Here is a 23398-nt window from a genome sequence, read left to right on the forward strand (position 1 = left end):
CCACACCTAAGAATATGAGCATCGCAGCCGTAGGGGGGAAAGGGTAACTGAGCAAACACGAGGAAGCTAGTATAGAACAAAATTACTAGAAGATAGACGTAAGGCTCTCACAGTGTCCTTAGCATGCCTCACGGCAGGAGCACTGAGGGAGCCATGGGGCGGCGTGCAGCCGGAGAAATAATAGAGGTGACACTCCCACAGGACCCTTGGGATGCCTTACTGCAGGGGGGCAGAGGGAGAAGATGGCAAGGGCCCAGCCTCAGAAAAATAGAGTAGATACTCAAGTAAGGTCCTTGGGATGCCAAATGGCAGGGACCCCTGGGAGAAGGGAGGGACCACGAAAGGGTACAGGGCGAGCGGGACGGCACTTGCAGCCCGGGCAGGTCCAAAAGGACACCCTCCAAATCGGTAGCAAGTTGAAGCCTAGTCCCGTGAATTGAAACCCAGAGTAAGGGGCACCCTCTCTCCTCTCCCAGGAAATTGAGGAGGCTGGGTCCAGGATACAAATAGAGAAATTGCAATGAGCAATAGATGAAAGTTAAACATGGACATTGAAGGACTATACTATGACTTTGAATTTTCAAATATGAAGATTTCATGTCAAATAAAACGTTTGTTTTGAAAATAAAACTGCAACTTTTTCAGGCACCAAAGAAGTGGTCAAGTTGTGATTTAAAGGAAAGCGCGCAGTTGGTGGTAACAAGCATGGGGGAACGGGAAGGGGGACTCGCCGCCTGGAAGGGGGACTCGCCGCCTGGAAGGGGTTTGACAATGTTCAGGAAATGTTGAAAACGTTGCTGTTCTAGTCTCTGGTGCTGTGCTGGCTGAGATATACCTCTGGGTATGATTTATTACGCTTTATCAAGCTTCATTAACCAGGATGAAACAGCTGTCTGCAACTCAATGGGGGGCAAACTGAGATTCTTCTCTTTCGAAGGGCTAAGAAGATCTGGACAGAGGATTGGTGGACCGAAGAATTGGGTCCCCCCCCCCTGCCCCAGAACAGGGGGCTAAAAGTTTAGCCGTTCTGATTGACGATACCCTGAGCATGGAAAATGAAGTGCTGTGGCTCGTGTTTCGGCTGAGTGCGCATGCTTAGAAGGAACTTTGCTTGGCAAGACTCGCTTACTAACCATCAGTGAGGCACTGTCTTCTCTCATGCAAATTGTGCAAAATCCTGCAGCCAGACTGCTCTGTCACCTCCCTCGTCTCATTACTGAAAGACTTTTACTGGTTTGCTATCAGAAAGAGGTGCATTTTCAAGTTACTCTTCCAGACGCACACAGCACTGCATGGTGGAGGCTCCTGCCGCCTCCGTACTAAGGCCAGTTTATATCAACTCAGCTGATGACTTAGATTCTTTAGTTTGGCTTTGGTGACTCCCGGCGTTTTTGACTTGCCAGGAGTGGGACTGCATCTTCTCCCATTTTGCCCCTCTCCATTGGAATCCATGCCCTCTTTCCATCCGCACCTGCTAACACCTTATTACTTTGGTAAAGCGCTGAAACGTGGTTATTCTATAGATTCACTACTGTCTTTTTAGGTCTTGGCCTGGCGAAAAGCAGCGCATGCGCTGCTCTGCAATGCAGAGGACCTTTTGGAATCGATACGATTCCAGCGTGCATGCGGGGAGACAAGACAAAAGATGTGCACGTGGGGATTGGATGCTTTACTGGCGGCGTGACACTCTGGGGACTTTTTTTCCACCGCTAGTAAAGCCAGTCCCTGCGTGCACATCTTCTGTCAGCCCTGTAAAGAGCCCGCACTTGTTTTACAAGGATTGGCAAGCAGCAAAGACTTCCTATCTGGAAGTCGTAATCCCTGTTCACCATCATTGAGTAAAAGTGTCATATAACACTGGTTTGTCCAACAAAAACTGTACTTGAGTGGGATGTTTCTGATGACAAGGAGCTAATCAAGATCTTTCTTTTTTAAATTTCCAAATCAACAAATGCTAATTGAGGAAAGTGAAAGGTCTTGTTTGCTGGTGCTATGTATTGTGCCCGGGTTCTCAGCTACTGCTTTTCCAACACGAAAATTGTGCACATTGTGGAAAGATGCATCCGGTGTTTGTCATCTGCTCAAATATTTACATCCTATCTTTGGCACCGAGCAGCTGAAAGAACTCTGTTCCCACTGAAATCGAACAATAGCAAAAGTTATGTATAAATAGATGCATGAAGGTCCATTCCTGCCACATCAATGCTCGCACCAAGCTTGAAATGTGACACAATGAAAATACATAAATGATTATCACGTTTGTTTAGAAATAGGTATCCGATTTTCTTTTTTTAATTTTTTTTTTTAACAAACTTTATTGATGTCTTCAACAGTTTGAAATGTAATAGCCATTCCACAGAGACAGTCTTTTGTCGTTATATTAAAACATTATACATATTACTTATACTGGCTACATGTGACATTTCCTGAGCTAGAAAAGCGAGGATGAGATCCGATTTTCTTTTTTTGATGATATGTGGATAACGTTTGCAAAATCACACTTATTTTGTGAAATACATTCCAGTGATCCTGCAAATATCACTGCAAGAGTATAACTCCCCAAGAAAAATCACAGGAGCTACCGGGTTGACTAGAAAATGTCTCTCTGCATGACGTGTTCTAATTAAACCAATCTCGTGCAGGTTATAAAACAGGCAAACGTTTGGATTAAGAAAAATAATGAAAACTGGCACTTTTAATGGTAGTCCTTCAATGTTTATGGTAGGTTTACTACTTACTCTCTACTACTCACTATACTACTCACTATCTACTACTCTCTACTCACTCTCTACTACTCACTCTCTACTACTCACTCTCTACGACTCGCTCTCTATGACTCGCTCTCTATGACTCGCTCTCTATGACTCACTCTCTACTACTCACTCTCTACTACTTACTCTACTACTCACTCTACTACTCACTCTACTACTCACTCTACTACTCTCTACTAGTCACTCTACTACTCTCTACTACTCACTCTCTACTACTCACTTTCTACTACTCTTTTTCTACTACTCTCTACTCACTCTCTACTACTCTCTACTCTACTTCTCACTCTTTACTACTCACTCTACTACTCTCTACTACTCTCTACTACTCACTCTCTACCACTCTCTACCACTCTCTACGACTCACTCTCTACGACTCTCTACTACTCACTCTCTACTACTCACTACTACTTTCTACTCACTCTCTGCTACTCACTCCCTCTCTACCTCTACCTCTCTCGCGCAGAGAGGTAGAGAGAGGTACTCTCTACCTCTCTCTAACGCTCTACTCGCACACATATGCATATATATATAGTTGAGCTAACTATAACTCGCGCGCCCGCAATGCACTGGTGATGACGTCACATATTACATCACTCATGACATGGTCAGTGACATAACTGATGACATCACTCATGACATAACTGATGACATAACTGATGACATCATCCAGTGAATGTGTGTTTCTCTAAACTTTAAATATTTTTCATATATATCTATGCCAAGGTGTATTGAAGAATGAGTGGATTTACGAGTGCCTGAAGGGATTATTTAGTAGGCACATGACTGACTGTATAAGTGAGTGATTGAACGTGTCTTACTGAATGCATAGGTTAGTGACTAAACTCTGTGAAAGTCTGTATTAGTCTCTCAGTTGGTGTGTAAGCGGCTGCATGCATTGGTATGTATCTATATAGGTGCCTATATGGGTTATTGATTTCTTGTCTGAGTATCTGTATGAGTGCCTGAGTGTCTGTGTGGGTCAGTGGTGGGGGTGTGACTCTGTGCACAGATGTCTGAGTGGGAAATTCACTGGTTGTATGGATTCAAAAGTGCATCTGGGAAGGGCTGTATGGGTGACTTAGTGTGTATATGGGTGTGTGGTGAGTGAATGAATGTCTCAGTGGTATATGTGTGAATAACTACATATGTTTTAAGGCAGTGTATATGAGTGTTGGAGTATATAAATAACTATACGTCAGAGTAAGTTATTTGAAGAGTGGGTGTATAAATGAGTGTCTGCTTGTATCACTGATTGTATACGACAATAAGTATGTCTTAGTATCTGCATAAATAAGTGATGTGGTGGGTGTATAAATAACTCAGTTGGTGTACATAACTCTATACATGAGTAAATGAGTATGAAATTCATTCTTTGCATGACTAACTAGGTGTGTTACTAACTTTATGGATGAGTGGTAGAGTGTGACTATTTATAGGTGTATCAGTACATATTATAGTACTGTACTGATGAGTAACTGTATGTGTAAGACACTAGATGTATGTGTAGACCTAGAAAATAGTTGGTGCTATGTAGTATCTGGCATTCTTGTGTGTATGGTTTTAAAAATAGTAGTCTGTATTTTAGAGTGCGTGTTTCATAGTTTATATTAGGGCATCAGTATGTGCATCAGATTATCACGTGGGTGATGTCATCAGTGATGTCATTTGAGATGTCATGAGTGATGTCACTGACCATGTCATGAGTGATGTAAAATGTGACGTCATCACCAGTGCATTGCGGGCGCGCGAGTTATAGTTAGCTCAACTAACTATAACGGGCAAATTTCTCTGGTTTTATATTAGTCAAATGTCCAACTAACTATAACGTCCTTGAAACCTATGGTTTTTTCAGTGAATTTCTAAGGTTTTTTAAATGCTAATACCTAACTATAACGTCTGTAAGACCTATGGTTTTTTCAGTCAATTTCAAAGGTTTTTTAAATGTTAACTTCATATTTTAATATTAATAAAACCTATATTTTTTCTAATTGATTTTTAATATTTTGCAACTCTATTATCCTTTTTTTAACTTTAAAAATTATGTAATGCTTTATATCTTCCCCAAAAATATGCATATCAAACTTTTTTTGGGGGTTGAGAAAACTAGTGTCCCGTACCGGTACTCTACCAACCTCTATCAACACGCGAATCCTATCCCCCACATTTAAATGATGCGCATTTCGTATCCGACAGGTTTGTGACACCAGGTCCCGCGTAACAACATGTACGTATGAGGTCGCGCCAGCTGCTACTTTAGTATGCGACGGGTACGCACCACCAAGCAGTGCGTTACGTCATGTATGTATGGGGTCGCGCACGTTGCGAATGCGAAAAAGTGCACGCTGACACGCCCTGTGTTACATCATAAACATACGGTGTTGCGCCACGTATGCCATTACCTCATTTCTTTTGGCTCAAAACTATATCTAAATAACTTTAAAGTGTATATGAGAGCAAGCGATAATCTAACATATTTTAAACATTTATATATTTCTAACTGTAATAAACTTATATTTTACCAATTATATTTTCTCAAAATCACGTCGGGTGTGGTCTCCTTGCGCACTAGGTGCGCGATTGCCATGTGACCCTTAAAAAAAGCACTTGATTAGTTCATAACATTTCCCATTGTAACAGTTGGAAAACGCCACCCATTTTAGTCACTCTGTACTGCATTTGATGAGACACACCTTCTGCTTAGAGAGCTTTTTTCTAAACTTTTTGCAATGTACACATATCTTACACACAACATGCAACCATCATCTTATCAATATTTATGGTCTGTAAAGTAGCCTTCCACCTGTGATAGCCATACACCTACAAGTTACATAACCAAAGTTTTCCCCACTACCAGAGGTAACATAGTTACATACACTGCCCACAGCACAATGTAATATCATACGGCCCAGGGGCACTATCATGCATAGATAATGAACACACGGACACAGATAGATAGTGGAAGTGGGTATGAGCACATGCGCTCAACACCTTTTTATTACCAGGATCACATATCCAGTAACGTCTGTGGTGCATGCGTGTGGAGTCAGTGTAAACCATTCCTCAAGGAATAGTTGCTATCATCTACTACAGCAGTAATCATTGGATCACACACAGACATTCAATAATAAAAGAATCAATAGTTTGTACTGCAGTAAGGTAGGGACAGTAGATGTGAAATAATACAGTAAAATATTCTATTGTAAAAGAAACACAACTTATGGTATACTGAGACGCAATTAATACATCAGAAATAATACACTAAAAGATTTTATCATAAAGGGTCCATCAGTTTTAGTGCACTCAGAAAGCCACATCAAAATCATTCAGCATGTCAACAACCAGCAATGATGTGTGCTATAGACGGGCAGGCCGTACTCCGAGTAATATCTGTTGCCATCAACAAAACAGCAACTCAATCTAAATTGTGAACACTGCTGTCTACAGTGTTGGCCAGAGAGAGCGGTCAGCAAGGGCCCACAGCTACGTCAGGTGGAATTTAGCTACACAGTTTGTCGTACGCGAAGCAACAAAAGCGTGTCTGGAGCCTGTAATAATACGTATTCATGGTGTAGACAGAGCGCACTGGAGCAATGTCTTTTCCTACAGAGCAGCGTCATCTACAAGACCAACTTGATCCGAATTGTGAACACTGCTATCTGCAGTGTTAATTGTAAACAGTACTCACACATACATTCATGAATACTTTCTCTCACTTCCTCTTAACAAAAGACAACAACATCAATTGCAGAAAAATCTGCAATATATAAAACAAAACAATTCAAATACCTTTTCTGCTGTCTACAGTGTAGACTATTCAGTTTTCCTTTGCACTTGCAAATTAAATTTGGTCATTGTACTAAACCTATGTCATTTCAAAAAATGTCTTCAAAGAAGTATACTAAAAACATAATATGTATATTCCAATAGACGTTGTAGTTACTTGACTACTGGATTCTATAATTAAACAATTGGCACTCGATCTGAATTGTGAACACTTCTGTCTGCATCGTAGGCCAGACTCACTATTCATTAACACCTGACAGCCATGTACCGTTCAATTCGAAAACATGGACTTGCTTGCAGCAGATCAGAAGGGGTACACAGAAATAATATCAAACTTCAACTTCTGACATCCTCAATCATACAATCAAGACCCCATTTCACTGTTCGGACTTGCTGTACCACAGTGTACTCCACCGACTAGTGTCAACCAAGCTCAATAATAATGTGCAACAGTTAGCTACGGAAACACTGAGTCTGATGCACCTCAACGGAGGGAGTTCTATGAAAACCAAGCAACAAGTAATATCGGACATCTCCCACTGTGGAATCAAGACACCGTTCCACTGTTGGGACCTACAGTTGCTTGCACCTGGTCGAAGGGAGTACCTTCATCTCCACTCTCAGATAAAGTTCTAACATCCTCCATTGTCAGATCAAGACACCGTTCCACTGTTGGGACCTAGAGTTTGATGCACCTCATCGGAGGGGTTACCACAAATCATTGCAAACTGTAGCTTCTGACACCCTCAATCATAGAATCAAGACCTCGTTCCACTGTTCGGACCTGCTGTACAGTGGTGTACTCCACCAACTACAGTCAACCAAGGCCATTAATCATGTGCAGCAGTTAACTACGGAAGCACAAAGTCTGATGCACCTCAACAGAAGGACCTCTGAAAATTCACATGCACGTTATATCGGACATCATCCATTGTGGGGTCAAGACACAGTTCCACTGTTGGGACCTAGAGTTGGTTGCACCTGGTCAAAAGGAGTACCTTCATCTCCACTCTCAGATGCAGTTCTAACATCATCCATTGTGGGATCAAAAGACCGTTCCACTGTTGGAACCTACAGTTGGTTGCACCTGATCAGAGGGGGTACACAAAAATCATCACACACTTTAACTTCTCACATCCTTAATCACAGAATCAAGACCCCGTTTCACTGTTCGAACCTGCTGTACCACAGTGTACTCTACTGACTGGTGTCAACAAAGCACAATAATCATGTGCAACAGTTAACTACGGAAGCACCGTGTCTGATGCACCTCAACGGAGGAAGTTCTATGAAAACCAAGCAACAAGTAATATTGGACATCTTCCATCCTGGGATCAAGACACCGTTCCACTATTAGGACCTAGAGCTGGTTGCACCTGGTCGAAGGTGTTACACAGAAATAAACACAGACTTTAATTTCTGACATCCTCAATAATAGAATCAAGACCCCGTTTCAGTATTCAAACGTGCTGTACCGCGGTGTACTCCAGTGACTACACTCAACCAACCCCAATAATCCTGTACAGCAGTTAGCTACGGAAGCACAGAGTCTGATGCACCTCAACAGAGTGAGTTCTGCGAAAAACAAGCAGCAGGTAATATCGGACATCATCCATGGTGGAATCAAGACACCGTTTCACTGTTGGGACCTAGAGTTAGTTGCACCTGCTCGAAGGGAGTACCTTCATCTCCACTCTCAGATACAGTTGTAACATCGTTCATTGTGGGATCAAGACGCCATTCCACTGTTGGGACCTAGAGCTGATTGCACCTGGTCAGAGGGGGTACACAGAAATGATCACAGACTTTAACTTCTGACATCCTCAATCATAGAATCAAGACCCCGTTTCACTGTTCGGACCTGCTGTACCGCATTGCAATTTCAACTTCATGCATAGCAATGGCTGCATCATTTTCCAGTATTGCTCGCCCAAGAAGATCGTGACTACACGGACTACTACTTTCACTATCTTGAGAACTTTCATTACTAATTTCAGCTGTAATAGTCTCTTTCTGTTCAACTTCATCATTCAACATTTTTAAATAGATAGTAAAAATTGTACATGCAACGCTACTTTTACATGTATTACAAGAATCTTCGTAACAGTCAAAGTCTCCAAATAATTCACTTTCACTACACCATGAATTAAACAGTTGCAGAAGTGCTAAATAGTAAAATTCTCCCTTATCTAAACTTTCACAACTAACTTTCTTGTGGTTTATGAGATTACTTTTCGCATGTTTTACTTAACAACCATGACATCCAACTACTGCATGTTTTCCTTCTTTTATAATTCTCCTCAACATTTCAAGCTGTTATGTTGAAGTACTTCATACAGACATAGCTGTTCCAGATGTTGACTCCTTTTCGGTTAGTATGTGTTCAACATATTAGTTTTAAGATTGTCTGTACTGTCTGCTTCATTTACTGCTAATTCTTCAATTTCTTCAAATCATTTCAAGACTCCATTTTGTTTTCAGGCAAGACCTAAACTTACCCAAATGATTCCTCGTGACTTTGAATTTAAACCTGAAGAGCGCAATCAGTCTGAACATCCATACAATCCAATTTCTCGGTGGGAAAGCATTTTCAAAGTAAAGCTGCACAATTATTTACTAAGGCTTTCTCTTGTGTAATTTCTTCCTACAGTTCTTTCATCTCTATTTTTTCTGATTTTGTGATGTACGATGTAGCATAACATGTAACAGCAATTGAGTTATCTGCAACATACTGAATGTCCATGTTCGCATTCCACATTTTTAAAATGACTGGATTGTAATCATTGATGTACTTTGACACTTCTCTTCTTTTTAACTTGTAGTTATTCTTTTGAGATTTCTGAGTTATTGTGTGCCTTACAGAAGAAAAAAAATAATTTACTATTCCTTTACAAATGACTGGACAGGAGAAACCAAACCGACATCTGGTGTAAAATTTTCCTTTAAAGTTGTAGTTTCTTCTGCAATACTTTCAACAACTGTAACTTTGGAAACGGAAAACTTACTATCTCAAGCTTCTATCTCCTTCTTCTCTTGGTATCTCACATGTCACATACTATTCAATGAAAGACAATACTGTTTCATCAGAATCATTTCCAAATTTAGGTTCATCCTTGATCCATAGTAGCATATGTATATGAGGTGCACCTCTTGCTTGATACTCCTTTCTCCAAAAGAAGTCGGTAACCTCTCCAAGAGCTGTATTCTTTTTATTGCAGTTAAGACATTATAGGTTGAAACCTATGATTACAATATCTGCACACATATACAGGATCCAATGAACACAGTTCACCACGAGTCTTTAGTTCAATATTTTTTATATTGGAATTCGCTTCTCTTAGAAAGTCAAGCAAATCTTCCCATGCATACTCTGCACAGCTAAGTGAGACAAACCATATTCTTGTACCTACGTTCCGTAACATACACTTGAGTTCTTAATGACAATACCAGTACTCATTTGTTCCATGTTGACATGCCATCAAATTGATTAAGTGTCCTTCTAAATTTTCATCTTTGTTGAACTTTCTCCACAAATTCTTTCGCAGAAAGAACTTACTGATGAACTTTAGTTTTAAGTATGTGGTTCACTGCATACGACAAAGAAGACAGATCACTTTCAAACAAAAAGGTGAAATATGTATAAAATGCACTGTCGAAATCTAGGATCTTCAGAATATCTGAAATTTCAAGTGGTCAAATAGAGAAAGTGGACAAGTCAAGGACTGAAGATATTTATGAACATTACACAATATGTCCTTTGCATTAAAAAAAAAAAAAGTAATAGGAAACAGCATTGAGTTATTTGAAATGAAAAAAGCACAGGGAACTCCAATAAGTGTATGGGTGAAAACCTTGGAAGGTTATTATTTTCCACAGTTGTTTCCTACAGGAGAAGGTGGACGGTATAATGATCCACCTGTACCGATTGCAGCTTCAGAATGTCGATCAACAAGATTCATCTTCTAAACTTATTACCTGTTCACCCACATTTACAGTTTTGTAATAAATATTGTTCTCTATAAGATATAAGGTAGCCTTTTCAACTTTATTAACACCCACAAAATCTTTCATATTTTACTACAACATTTACTAGTATGACTACTGCCTAATTTTCCTCTTTCACTCCAGAAATAGTTTCAATATTTTTCTTAAAATCCAAAGGTAAGTACACCACTCTTCTTTCAAACCTCTTTGCAAGTCTGTTGGTGACAGTTTACATGTTTTAGGCTCCATCCGAATTATAGTTTGAAAATAATTAACACATTGAATTAGAACAGACTCGTATGTATTCAATTCTGCCAGTTCCTCCGTAATAGCTACTAATTCTAAGTTATTATGTACTGCGCTAAAAGGCATTTTGTTCTCTTCTAATTTGTTATAAAAATATTTACATATACGTTGATCACTACCTAACTCAAATTGACCTTCTACCAACAAGTAAATTGTAAATTCTGCCCACTTACCATTGTTCTCCTTTTCACTTTTCAAATACAAATCAACATTCCTACTTTGACTTATATAATCAGTACGTCGACAAACAAACACAAACATAGTCTCGTATTTCACACCACACTACATTAAACTTTCCTATTACTTCTTCAAACTGATCAGTGCTAATCACTTTCCTATCTCCTCCAACATCTGTAATTGTCACTTTTAACGTTCTATGAACTGCTCCTCTGAACCAAAATATTGCTGTGGTAGTCTGTAGTCCCTAACGGGGTGGCGGGCCAGAAAATAATCCGTCTACTACCACTGTAGTGATTGTGACTTGATTTTTAACATGTTTGGAAGGGTTGGTAAAGTAGAACCAAGTATAGGCAGGAGTTGTCTCCTAATAGTCACAGGTAGGACACAACAACCAAAAAAAACGAAAGTCTCTGTCCGAGGGTTCTTTCTTGTGAGGGCTGTCTGCTACTGGGAGGGTATGTCGCCTTCTCTTTTCCAGAGTCCGCCACTTGAGGGGCTCGGTGGGTGAAGGGAGGGAAGAAAAGAAAAGACAAAAGAAAACAGGTCTGAGTCACTGCTATTCTCTGTATTCACTGTGTGCTACCATCACCGAAGGAGTGTGTAGGGAGGGAAGTGCGGGAGTCGGGGGAGGGTCTCACCCTTTTCTGGTGCCTCACTGCCCTTCACAACCTCCCCACCAACCCCACCCGAAAGGTCCCCGAAGAGCCACTTGCCTCGAGCCACAGCCCGTCCCCGGACCGCGGCGCTGGGACCCGGGGCGTCTTCTCCTCTCTGCAGCCCACCGGGTTTGATCGCCGTAAAGACCTGGATGCTTCTTCTGGGTCCGCCGTCTTCCGACTCGCCGTCCTGCGCTCCTCTAGTCCGCCGTTCTCCTTCGCTCGTCGCTGTTCCTTCTTGTACTCCTCTCGTCCGCCGTTCTCCAACGCTCCTCTCCGCGTCTCTCTTGGTCTCTCTCCTTTTCAGACGTCCTGCTTCCTCTTCCGTCGTTGGCTCCTCCCCCAAGGTCGGCTTGAACGCTAGAGCGTCTCCCGCTTCCGTAGCGGAGCCCAGTGGCACAGTCCCGCTCCACTTCCGGTCCGTCTCGTGCTCACAATTGCATTTCAATATCATCACACTTTTTTGAACAACTAATAAAGAACCATATAAAAGACTTGTACTCAGTTCACTTAAAAATAATGCAGAACTTTTTACGTAGTACACTTTCCTCACAAACTTCCGCATTTCTGAATAACATACTGCTAAAATCCTCAACTGATAAAAAACACTTTTACAAACTTTTCTTCAAAGACAAGCCAGTGAATGCCCATACTTCTCAGTATATTTTCTTACGTGACCTAGATCTAGTCCTTGTAACAACTTAACGTTCTGTTTAATACTTTCTCTTCAAAATCACAATGAGTAACTTCTGTTTTAAATTGAAAGCACTATCCACTATACTTTAAATACGCTGTTTCTCTTTCAATTCAAAAACATAACTTTTTATATTTGAAGCATTCTTTCATTGAATTCTGAATCACTCTAGATCGAAAAAGTCTCTGATGATTTTAATGAAACTCCTTTTGTCTCCGAGTAACAGATACTATCTCTTTATCATCTTTCCTTTTCCTGGTATTTGAAATTGAACTCTGCTTCTCCTTACTTGAAAAATTCCTATTTTTCCTCGTGTGTGATCCTTTTTTCATCTTGTACCTATATTAGAACAAAGTATTTCTGTACTACTCCCATTTTTCCCAAATACAAACTTTTGCAAAAAAATATTTTTTTCTTGACTTTTTTTTTAACTTCTTCTTGGCATTTCCAAATTTTAATCCAAACGAAACAATTTTCTGAAAAAAAAATTGATTATTTTTCACATTTGTTCACGATGTTAAAATTATAACATACAATTACAAGACTTCCACTAACGACTTCCACACCCAGTGCTGCAACGTGATTGAACACGACAGAGCAGCACTTACATGACAAGTAGTGCCATAGAACATACAGCAAGTATTTATTTAATTATTTACAAACACCTTTACAATTTATATGTAACTGCACTACCTCGTACTTTTCACCTCTCCGCCGCACCTCACCGCCCCCACACCACTCTCTCTGCAACCCACCACAGACAACTTTATAGATAGTATTTTATTAATTTTTTTATCTATGTACTTAAGATGATATTATCAACCAAAAAGCACACAAAAATTACCATTATTATCTACAACTTTCCAAACATAACACTGCCCCTCAGAGAAGAATGGTGAAGTATGCTCCACAAAGAGCAACTCAAAGCTTTGTTATTCTTTATAAAATAATCTGCCTGTCAATGCTTTTCGCAAAGCTTTTCGACCCCTTAACAGGCTGGATGGATGAGTATAATACGTCCTATTTAGGATCGGGGGCGGACGATGCCCGAAAATAAGAACGTATAGTTGAATAAAAGGCGAGTGGATGCATGGCCAGATGCATCAATGCATATATACATAGATGGATGTATCAATGTATGAATGGAAGGATAAATGAATACAGGGACCAGTACTTACGATAGACTGGTGGACTGGTAGACGCTTAGGATTGGTTATGGGACAGATGTTTCTATGGATATATAGGCGTATGGCTGCATGAATGACACAGTGCTTACAATAGGTGAGTGCGCTCATAGATGCTTAAGATAAGTGTAGGAACAGATGTATGTATATAAGTAGGAATGTATGCATCAATTAAAAGATGGTTGGATGGCACAGTGCTTAGGATAGACGAATGCTGGGCTTTAATTGGGCCGGGTCTGAGGACCAGCACTTATTTTCAAGGAGGCTCCAAAAGCGTCTCTATCAGGCTCTATTTTTTTTTTTTTATTGCAATGCAGTGAGAGCATGCACATCGATGTACGCATGCTTATTTTTCTCTCTACTGAGAACTGGAGACACCACGCTACGTTACCCACGTTGTAGAAGGAAGGGAAATCCTTTAAAGAATGTTTTTTTCCAAACGTAGGATAATTGGAGAGGATTTTCTAAAGCACACAATGATACTTATCTTGATTTAGACCACGGCCCAACTTGCATAGCCCACACCCCTTTAAGAGCTTTGCCCCCCCCCCTTAGAGCACCCCCACTTTCTGAAACGCTCATCAGCAAACCATATTAAAACATGCAAATTTGCGGGTAAAACATATACCATGCCATAGGGCGCTTTATAAGTGCTCCCAGTGGTACTACATCACCTTTAGTAGCTCCACATCTCCACGTTACTATATTCTGTATTTCAAACAGCAACATAACTACCTCCCCCACACCCACCCTTGGTTAACAGTACGAAACCAAACATAAACCCCCCCCCCATTCCTAGTAGCGCCACTATATTTATTTATTTATTTATTTATTTATTTATTTGTGCGATTTTTAAAGCGCTACAATTACCCATGGGTGTCTCGGCGCTAGGAGCTATAACTGATACCAATGAAGTAGAACTCTGGGCAGATTTAGACAAATTTAAGAACAGTCGTTACTTTGAGAAAACAGCCATGTTTTTAGCTGCCTTCTAAAGATAATCAACGTAGGACTGGATTTTATGTTAAGAGGAAGGGAGTTCCATAATTTTGCAGCTGCGATAGTAAAGCATCTGTCTCCCCAGTTGACTTTCCTTGTTCTGGGTATATGAAGCAGATGAGCAGTGTTGGAGCGAAGCGTTCTGGAGGTTGATAGGGGCTTAAGTGACGTCCTGAGAAATTTTGGTCCCATGTTGTTTACTGCCTTGTAGACGATACAAAGGGCCTTAAATTTCGTCCGACTTCTAATCGGAAGCCAATGCAGCTGGTCCAAGTGTCTTGAGACAGAGCTAAATTTTGGAATGCCTAGTAGAACTCTGGCTGAAGCATTTTGTATCATTTGAAGTTTGGAAATTATTTTTTTTTGAGCATTGAGGAGGAGGGCATTGCAATAGTCAGTGCGTGAAAACACCAATGTAGAGATTAGTGTTTTTCCTGTAGATGTAGGAAGATATGGGAGAAGTTTCTTTATTTTCCTTAAGATGTTGAATGATGATGAAACTACGGCGTTCACATGATGATGGAAAGAAAGTTTGTCATCAAATATTACTCCCAAGTTTCTTACTTTACTGACTGGTTGGGGTGGGGTCCCCAATTCCTCCGGCCACCATAGAGGAGACCACAGAGTCTCGATCTTACCAAAAAGCATGACCTCCGTCTTAGATGAGTTAAGTTTTAGACAGTTGGAGGCCATCCAACTGCTGATAGCCCGCATGCCATCTTTGAAATTTGCTGCTATCTGAGAACCGTTTTTGTGTATGGATAGTACCAACTGGGTATCGTCGGCATATGTTGTTAAATTGATGTTGTAGGCTTTTATTACCCTCGCTAAGTCCGAGACATAGATGTTAAAAAGGGTCGGACTTAGCGAGGAACCCTGCGGAACTCCACAAGGGTGGCTGAAAGTGGGGGAGGTAAAAGTGCCTAGCTTAACTGCCTGCTTGCGATCCGCCAAGAAAGAAGTAATGAGATCTCTGGCTTTATGTTTAATACTGATGGCCATACACAAGCTTAAATTTAGCATGTGTCTACCAGAAAACTTATCAACAAAAACTATTTAAACATGCAAATTCACGGGTAAAACATAAACCATCCCATAGCACTGTTTATAAATGGACCCAGTGAAACTACATTACCTTTACTAACTACACATGCCCATGTTACAAATATCCGTCTTATAATCAGCAACATACGCACCTCCCCCACCCCACTCATCCCTTGCTTAACCTTACGAAATCAAACAACGAGCCCCAGCACTCCTGTTACCGCCACTATAGCCATACATAGACTTAATGTCAACAGGTGTCTGCCGGAACGCTCATCAGCAAAAGCTATTAAAACCTGCAATTTTTCAACTCACACATACACCATACCATAAGACGGTTTATAAATAGTCAGAGTACTGCTACACCGCCTCAACACCCGCCCTTGCTTACCTTTACGCAATAAAAGAAAGAGCCCCACAAAGGTAGAAGCGCCACTATAGCCATACAGAGGCTTAATTTCAACAGATGTCTCCCGAAAAGCTCATCAGCAAAACGTATTAAAACATGCAAATTTGCCGGTAAAACATAGACCATGCCATATGGCACTTTATAAGTGCTCCCAGTGGTACTACATCACCTTTAGTACCTCCACATCTCCACGTTACTATATTCTGTTTTTCAAACAGCAACATAACTACCTGCCCCACACCCACCCCCGCCCTTGCTTAACCGTCCGAAATCAAACAGAAACCCCCACCATTCCCAGTAGCGCCACTATACCCATATACAACGTTAATTTTAACAGGTGTCTGCCGGAACACTTATCAGCAAAAAGTATTCAAACATGCAAATTGGCGGGTAAAACATAAACCATCCCATAGCACGGTTTATAAATGGGCCCAGTCGAACTTAACCACCTTTACTAGCTAGACATCTATATGTTATGAAAGTTGTTTAAACACTTTGTAGAGTGTATAGCAGGGCATGGGGAGAGTAAACAAAGTTCTAATTCCCAAACTTTTGATATACAGTCCCTTTACTGTATCTATATTAAAGATATTAATTGGAATGAATAAATTGACGAGTGTCTCAAAAGGGATAGTGAAGCTCACCATCAGTAAAACACGAACCACTTCAACACCTACTTATTCCGGCACATCGACACAGCCTTACAAATAGTATCACTTATAATCACATGTAGTTCTCTAATGTCAACAAAGTCATACAGAAAGTATACCGCACATTGAATTTTTTTTGTCTCTCACACATTTATAAAACATCTCTTCTAAAGAAGCACTCTCCAACTACTTCTATTCCATAGGAACAGACAATAATTAATATGTTTACTACCATATATGTTAGTATATCTACCTTTTTATTATTCACTAGTCAGAAACTACAAAAACTATTCACTATACCCAAATGCAAACCAGAAACCATAATCATATTTATCTCAACTTAGGATCACATGATTCAAACTATGCGTACATATAAAAGGAACCTATCACTTTTCCTGTCTCCATCTCCTCTCCTTGTAATCTCAATACACTGTACACGGCCCCACTGTACAACAACCTACCCTGGCTTACATTCAAACCTACCTCTCCGTGTCAAAAATAAGACCACAACCTGCCCACATAACATTTCTGCATTTCGTTTTATCACTTTTAACGTAATAACACATACGTCTCCTACCACCACCTTACTATTTCCACAAAAAGTATCAGTTGCAAACGTGCTACATTTTCTTTATCTCCCCAAATACATTACAAACTCTAATTTACGCTGTACCTCATTTTCAAAACAATACAGTCCTATAAAGATGACAAACTACACTTCTTCTCTGTGAAAAATTCCTAAACATATATAAAATACTTATAACAGCTCAAATTTTATGCATATTTCATAACCAATATCAAACACCACACTTTACCAACACTATATTACTTTGAAATAAAAAATACTTTCAAAATTAAAAACATCACCTCAAATACTTAATCAATACTATAAAACACATAACACACCTTGTTCATTTCTAACTCACCTTTGTAGTTGTTATCCAGATTTCAGATGACACAATTCTCTTTCTCACATAGTACATGTAAAGCTCCGACTTCATCAAGAATGAAACCAGGAATGACACAATTTCTCTGTCGCTCCACACATAAATATATGTAAAGAACAAATCAGAATACTTCATTCCTTCAACGACATTCCAAAACTTACCTCTATTGGTTAATTTTGAATCTTCCTTCCGAAAAGCTACTTATTATTCTGCGCCACATACGGGTCACAAGTTCAACCTATTTTATAACCACACTTTCTGGAACCTTCTGTGACACCTGCAGGTTAAAAGTTCATCTTTTTTTTTTTAACCTAACGGTACACTTTTGCAACATTTTATCAAACCTTCAACGGCACGCGCACGTTAAAACTTCACAATAGTAGTCAGTAGTTCATCAGCTTTAATCCCAACTCCAGCAGCACCTCACCTTACGCCCCCAGCGCCATCAGACCCGTAGGAGTCAGTGCTTTCCACTTTCCAAATATCAAATTCATTTCATACACACAAATTTACCTTCGCACTCCCTATATAACACCCCCTAAGCACCATACACAAGTTACAATGTTCGAAACAAAAGTTCCTCCAAGTAGCCATTACTACAGGCTGACACTACTTGCACAGATGTGGCACAGCGGCCAGAGCACATGACTTCACAGCATATGACACACAGTTTGGGCTCACGCTTTCATCCCCGAGTCCGGCAGCAGCTCAGCTTAGCAGCATGAGACTCTACACACTACCTCACATATTTTCCGTAGCCCAGAACTTTCAGACCAGTACGGGTCAGTTTTTCGTCCTAGTAGTTATAAACACATGCTGACACTACTTCCACAGCTGTACTGCAGCGGCCACGGCACATGACTTCACAGCATAAGACACACAATTTAGACTCACGCTCTAATCCCCGAGCCCCGCACCACCTCGCCTTAGCAGCATCACACTCTAGGCAATACCTCACTTAATTTTCGTAGCCTAGCACTTTCACACCGGTAGGTATGATTAGTTCACTTCGCACCCCCTCTATAGCACACCCTAAACACACCACAGAGGTTACAGTGGTCCTATTTCCCACTTTTTTCGCCCTTTTTTCCCCTTACTCGCTTCAACGGAATCACAAAATGGCAGCCAACACTTCCTCCTTCCATGAGACTCTAGACAATACCTCACATCTTTTTCATACCCAGGACTTTCACACCACTACAGGTCAGTAGTTCATCCTAGTAGGTATAAACACATGCTGACACTACTTCCACAACTGTACTGCAGCGGCCAGGGCACATGACTTCACAGCATAAGACACACAGTGTGGGCTCACGTTTTAATCCTCGAGTCGTGCACAAGCTCACCTTAGAAACATCACACACTAGCCAATACCTCACTTAATTTTCGTAGCCTAGAACTTTCACATCGGTTGGTATGATTAGTTCAATTCACACCCCCTCTATAGCACACCCTAAACACCCCACAAAGGTTACAGTGCTCCTACCCTCCTCTTTACCAAATTTTTCGCCCTTTTTCCCCCCTTCCTCTCTTCAACAGAATCACAAAATGTCGGCCAACACTTCCTAGTTGCAAACGCTCGCAGCCAATCAGCAGCAAGCTTGTGCTCGTAACACCTCAGCCAATCAGATGGCAGAATTCCCAAATATCGATATCTGTAAATTTCGATATTTCTCAAAAACTACTGAATGGATTTACACCAAATAAACAAAAGCGTGCTTTCTAGACCAAGACCCTTCTCCCTGCCAAATGTGGAGTAATTTCGTTCACTCGTTCGACCTGTAGGCTTGTCTAAAGTTTCCTATGGAAATTAACATTGAAAAAACATGTTTTGGGACCCCCCTTCTTTCTCGGGCTCCGCCTTGACGAATCACCCCCAAACATTCAACATAGGAACTGATCTCAACAAAGAATTAGCTTTGAAAATTTCACCAAGATTCATCAATCGGCACCAAAGTTATTGCGAATAGAATGTTGCCATTTTCCTATAGTAACTAGGTCCTAACTATAACTACCTACTGGCGACAAACAGAATTGCTTTAAGTTAAACGAGGGCGAGACCTATTGCATTTTCAATGCTTGTTATCAGCTAGGATCGGTGCCGGGATATTCAGTTAGGAGTGAGCAGTCGCGCTCTGTAAAACCATTAAACATATCGCAGCTTGAAATGTGTCAGTTGTGATAGTGCAGTGCCGAGAAGAGGATAAGGGTTCTTGGTTTTAGGCGGGTGGTGGCAGGAATGTTTTAATCTTGGGGCGCGTGACCGAATATGAGTTTACCTGACAACATAATTCCAGGGTAACAAGTCACGCGCTCCATACAAGCATCATCTAAAATGGCAGCTAAGAAAGAGTAAAGGTGTGTATTGAAAACACAGTGAAAAAAGCGATTTTGAGTATGCAGCCTTTGTCTGTTTTAAAGTTTTTAGGTTGCTTTGTATGTATTGAAAACAAATGTACTTCAGCTACGACGAATGTTTTTTTACACCGTGTAATAGAATACCTAACTTCACGTGGAATATTAACGGAGTTAAGTTACGTAAACAATTACACCTCTGTGGTATTTTCCTTTAAATGTGCTTTATAAAATCAGGTGCACTGTACAATATTTAAGTAGTGCGACATTGCAGACTTTAATGAGTTGCTTACACGAACGTCCTTGAAAACACCTGCATGTTGGCGCCGCCCTCCACTCCCTCTCTCAGGGGACATGCAAGGCTCTTTTGTTGTTTTCACTCCTCCGAGTGTCCCGGCTTTCGTCATCTGCAGAGAAACATACGGCTAATTTGAGTCGGCAGACCAAGGTACTGCTAATTAATTATTGTTTGGTCGATTTTGTTCATTTATTTCTACTTTTATTTTTTTAGTGGTTTGACGATACAGTATGAAGAAATAATTAAAGGAACAAATTGTCTTATTAAAGGCATCACAGCTAAAGGCCATGTAAACAATTGCCAAGGCAAGGTAGGACGAATTTTATAAACCTGTTTGATAAAAGCACTTTTATGTATACGACCTAGAACACTAATTACGGAACACTGCTTAATATATTTTGATTGCAAGTGGAAAAAATCTGGTCTTATTCTCTCGTGCATGTGCAGTGAACAGGTGCAGCGAGTATTCTTACAATGCGCAGTAATTGTTAAGTAAAACTGTAGTGCTGATTTTGAAACTAAGCCTCCTGCAGCGAAGAAAGGAACATGCATGCTATGCAGTTTGTGCCAGCTTCCGATTTCGTGATGGGTGTTTTTCCATTTCAATGTTCTTTAAATGCGTATTTTTTCTTGCTTGTGAATTATCGATGGCTGTGATGAAAATGCTATGAATGTAATGTCGAAACATAGTTCTATTAACAAGTATTTCAAGTAAAATGAGAAACAAATTGCCATTTCTTTTCTTATCTGCGTTTGTTGGAAATAGCCACTTTTGTAAGCGACGCTTTGTAGGTCTACTTTGCTGTTGCAGATAATCCTGATTAAAACTCAGTTCATACTGTAGAAGTCGTGGGTCTTGTGTGAAATGAATTTGCGTTATCTAGATGGCTATAGGGCTCTAAAGGTTGCTTGATGGTTTAATGGCTTCACACTGGTGGATCGGCATGGCCACATATACAGAGAGGCCCCACAAAGTATGATCACTTTATCAGCGATATCAAAGCCATTCCTACAATCTCAGAAGATGTAAACAAGTGGCATATTCAGTTGTCTTTGTTCGTCAGCTTTAAGGATAAAAGTTAGAGGTTGGTGTTATCTGATAGAGAATAATAACCGCAGATTTCTCACCTTAGAATATTCCTCAGGCGTCAGACTGGATCCGGTAAATCTTAACCAGGACCTTGCGTGCTGGTATGTGGCGTCGATCAGTTCCACGTCTGCATCTGCAGTTGTGTGTTATGCCTACATAGGCACCACCCTAGCGAGCTGACCTCAGTTTTGTTTTCTGCGCCAGCAGTGCAGATTTAAACCATGTGAGGAATATGTCACGGGCAGGTGACTGTCTCTGTCCCACACTTGGTTTGCCTGGGGTCGAGCAACGACTCTAAGGCCTGCTCTAACTGCAAGTCGATGCACCCCAAATCGATTTACGATCTTGGTCTCGATCCCGGGGGAGATCTTTGACCCTCTCTCGGAGTCGATCCATTTCTCAAAGTCTGGTAATTCAAAGAAGGAACACGAAAATAAGTCGAAGAGCTCTTTGGCCTCTATCGGTCAGCACTGTTCTTCCTAGCCCTACTCCCTCTCTCCCCCCGCGGAGCCAGCAACCGGGTCCGCTCCACCCTCTTCCTTGTTCCCTGAAGCTGGAGTTACCCTTACCCAACTCGAAGAGCTGTATGAAGCCATGCACTCCGTCTTTGGGCCAACAGCTTACTCTGGTGCGCCTTTGGGCACCATGGATTACCGCCGGAGGGTTTGCCCCGACACCAGCTGGGCCCTCTGGATCCATTCCCTTTCGAGACTGACACCCACGCAGGCCCTCTGTGCTGTTCCCTCTGTGCTGTTTCCGACGCCACCAATGCCACTTGAGGCGGACCCTATTGTCCTCTCTGACTCCGAGACGGTGCTGCCTCAACTCCGCCCGACGTTGACACCGATGCATCCTGGACTGCGTCAACCCACCCTGATCTTGATGCCCTTGGGTAGCCCCACTTTCCCGGGGGAGGGGGAGGGGGTGATGAAGAGGGCTATGGTCCCATGGAGGTTGATCCTGACCAGGAGGAAAATAATTGCGATGAGGAGCTGGGAGATGCCAGTGCTGTGTACACCTCACCAGACTCTAGCCAGGTTTCTCTTCCTATCCTTGCCAAAGAGGAAAGAGCTTTTTTCACCATGGAAATGTGAGGAGCAGTGCAGGTCCTTAACCCGCAGTTGCCTCGGTCAAGGTCAAGAACAACATATTGAGGGAAGTGCTTCAAGCGAGGGTCAGCTCTGAGAAGCCCCTAATCCCATTTAATGAGGTCCTCGTTTATGTTGTCACAGGCGCTTGTGTTAAACATTGCACTGGGGCTCCTGTGCACAGGATAATTGCCAGGTGCCCCCGGAGACCTGGTCTTCCTCACCCAACATCCGTCTCCCGAGATCCTGGTGGTGCAGGCCTCAACAGCCAAACTTAATTCCAGCGCATTCACTTCCACTCCCCCAGATAGGGAATCAAAGAAGCTGTATACCTTTGGGAAGAGGCTATTTTCTTCCACCAGCCTAGCATTGCGGTCAGTGTTCACCGCATACCTCTTGGGCCGATATACCCATGCATTGTGGGACTCGGTTAAGCAGCTGTTGCCCATGCTTCCCAAAGAAAGTAGCGTTGGAACCTCAGGATTCGTATTTCCGCATTCCTGTCCTGCAGGCCCACTGATGTTACCTGCGTTTCACGGTAGGCCAGGAATATTTTCAGTTCGCTGTGCTCCCCTTTGGCCTCACTAGTGCCCCTCGGGTGTTCACAAAAGTGATGGTGGTGGTTGCAGCACAGCTGCAGAGGTCAGGGGTTCCAGTCTTCCCCTACCTTGCTGACTGGCTGATGAAGGTAGTGTTGTCCCAGGCAGTTGTTACCCACCTCCAGACTACGGCAAGGCTTTTGCAATCACTGGGGTACACTATCAACATGCCGAAGTCACACCTAACTCCTTCCCAGATGCTCCCTTTCATCCAAGCCATTCTGGGCACAGTGCAGTTCCATGTTCAGGAGCAAAGAAACTAGAATCCCGATGTTTCAACCTCAGTACTGGATTTCGGTGAGATTGACTCTGAGGCTGCTGATTCTTATGGCCTCCTGCATCCTGCTAGTGAAGCATGCTC

General features: G+C 41.6%; 1 protein-coding gene across 1 annotated transcript in view; it reads left to right on the forward strand.

Annotated features, from left to right (window-relative positions):
- The window catches only part of SMCHD1 (structural maintenance of chromosomes flexible hinge domain containing 1), a 1955900-nt gene that overhangs the window by 555900 nt on the left and 1376602 nt on the right, over positions 1 to 23398 (forward strand). Inside the window, exon 21 of the mRNA XM_085605822.1 lies at positions 20474 to 20570. Coding sequence (XP_085461948.1) covers positions 20474 to 20570 — 97 coding nt within the window. The remainder of the gene's footprint in view (positions 1 to 20473; positions 20571 to 23398) is intronic.

Source organism: Triturus cristatus, chromosome 5_1 (assembly GCF_964204655.1).
Source record: "Triturus cristatus chromosome 5_1, aTriCri1.1, whole genome shotgun sequence".
In the NCBI taxonomy this organism is placed as follows: Eukaryota; Metazoa; Chordata; class Amphibia; order Caudata; family Salamandridae; genus Triturus; species Triturus cristatus.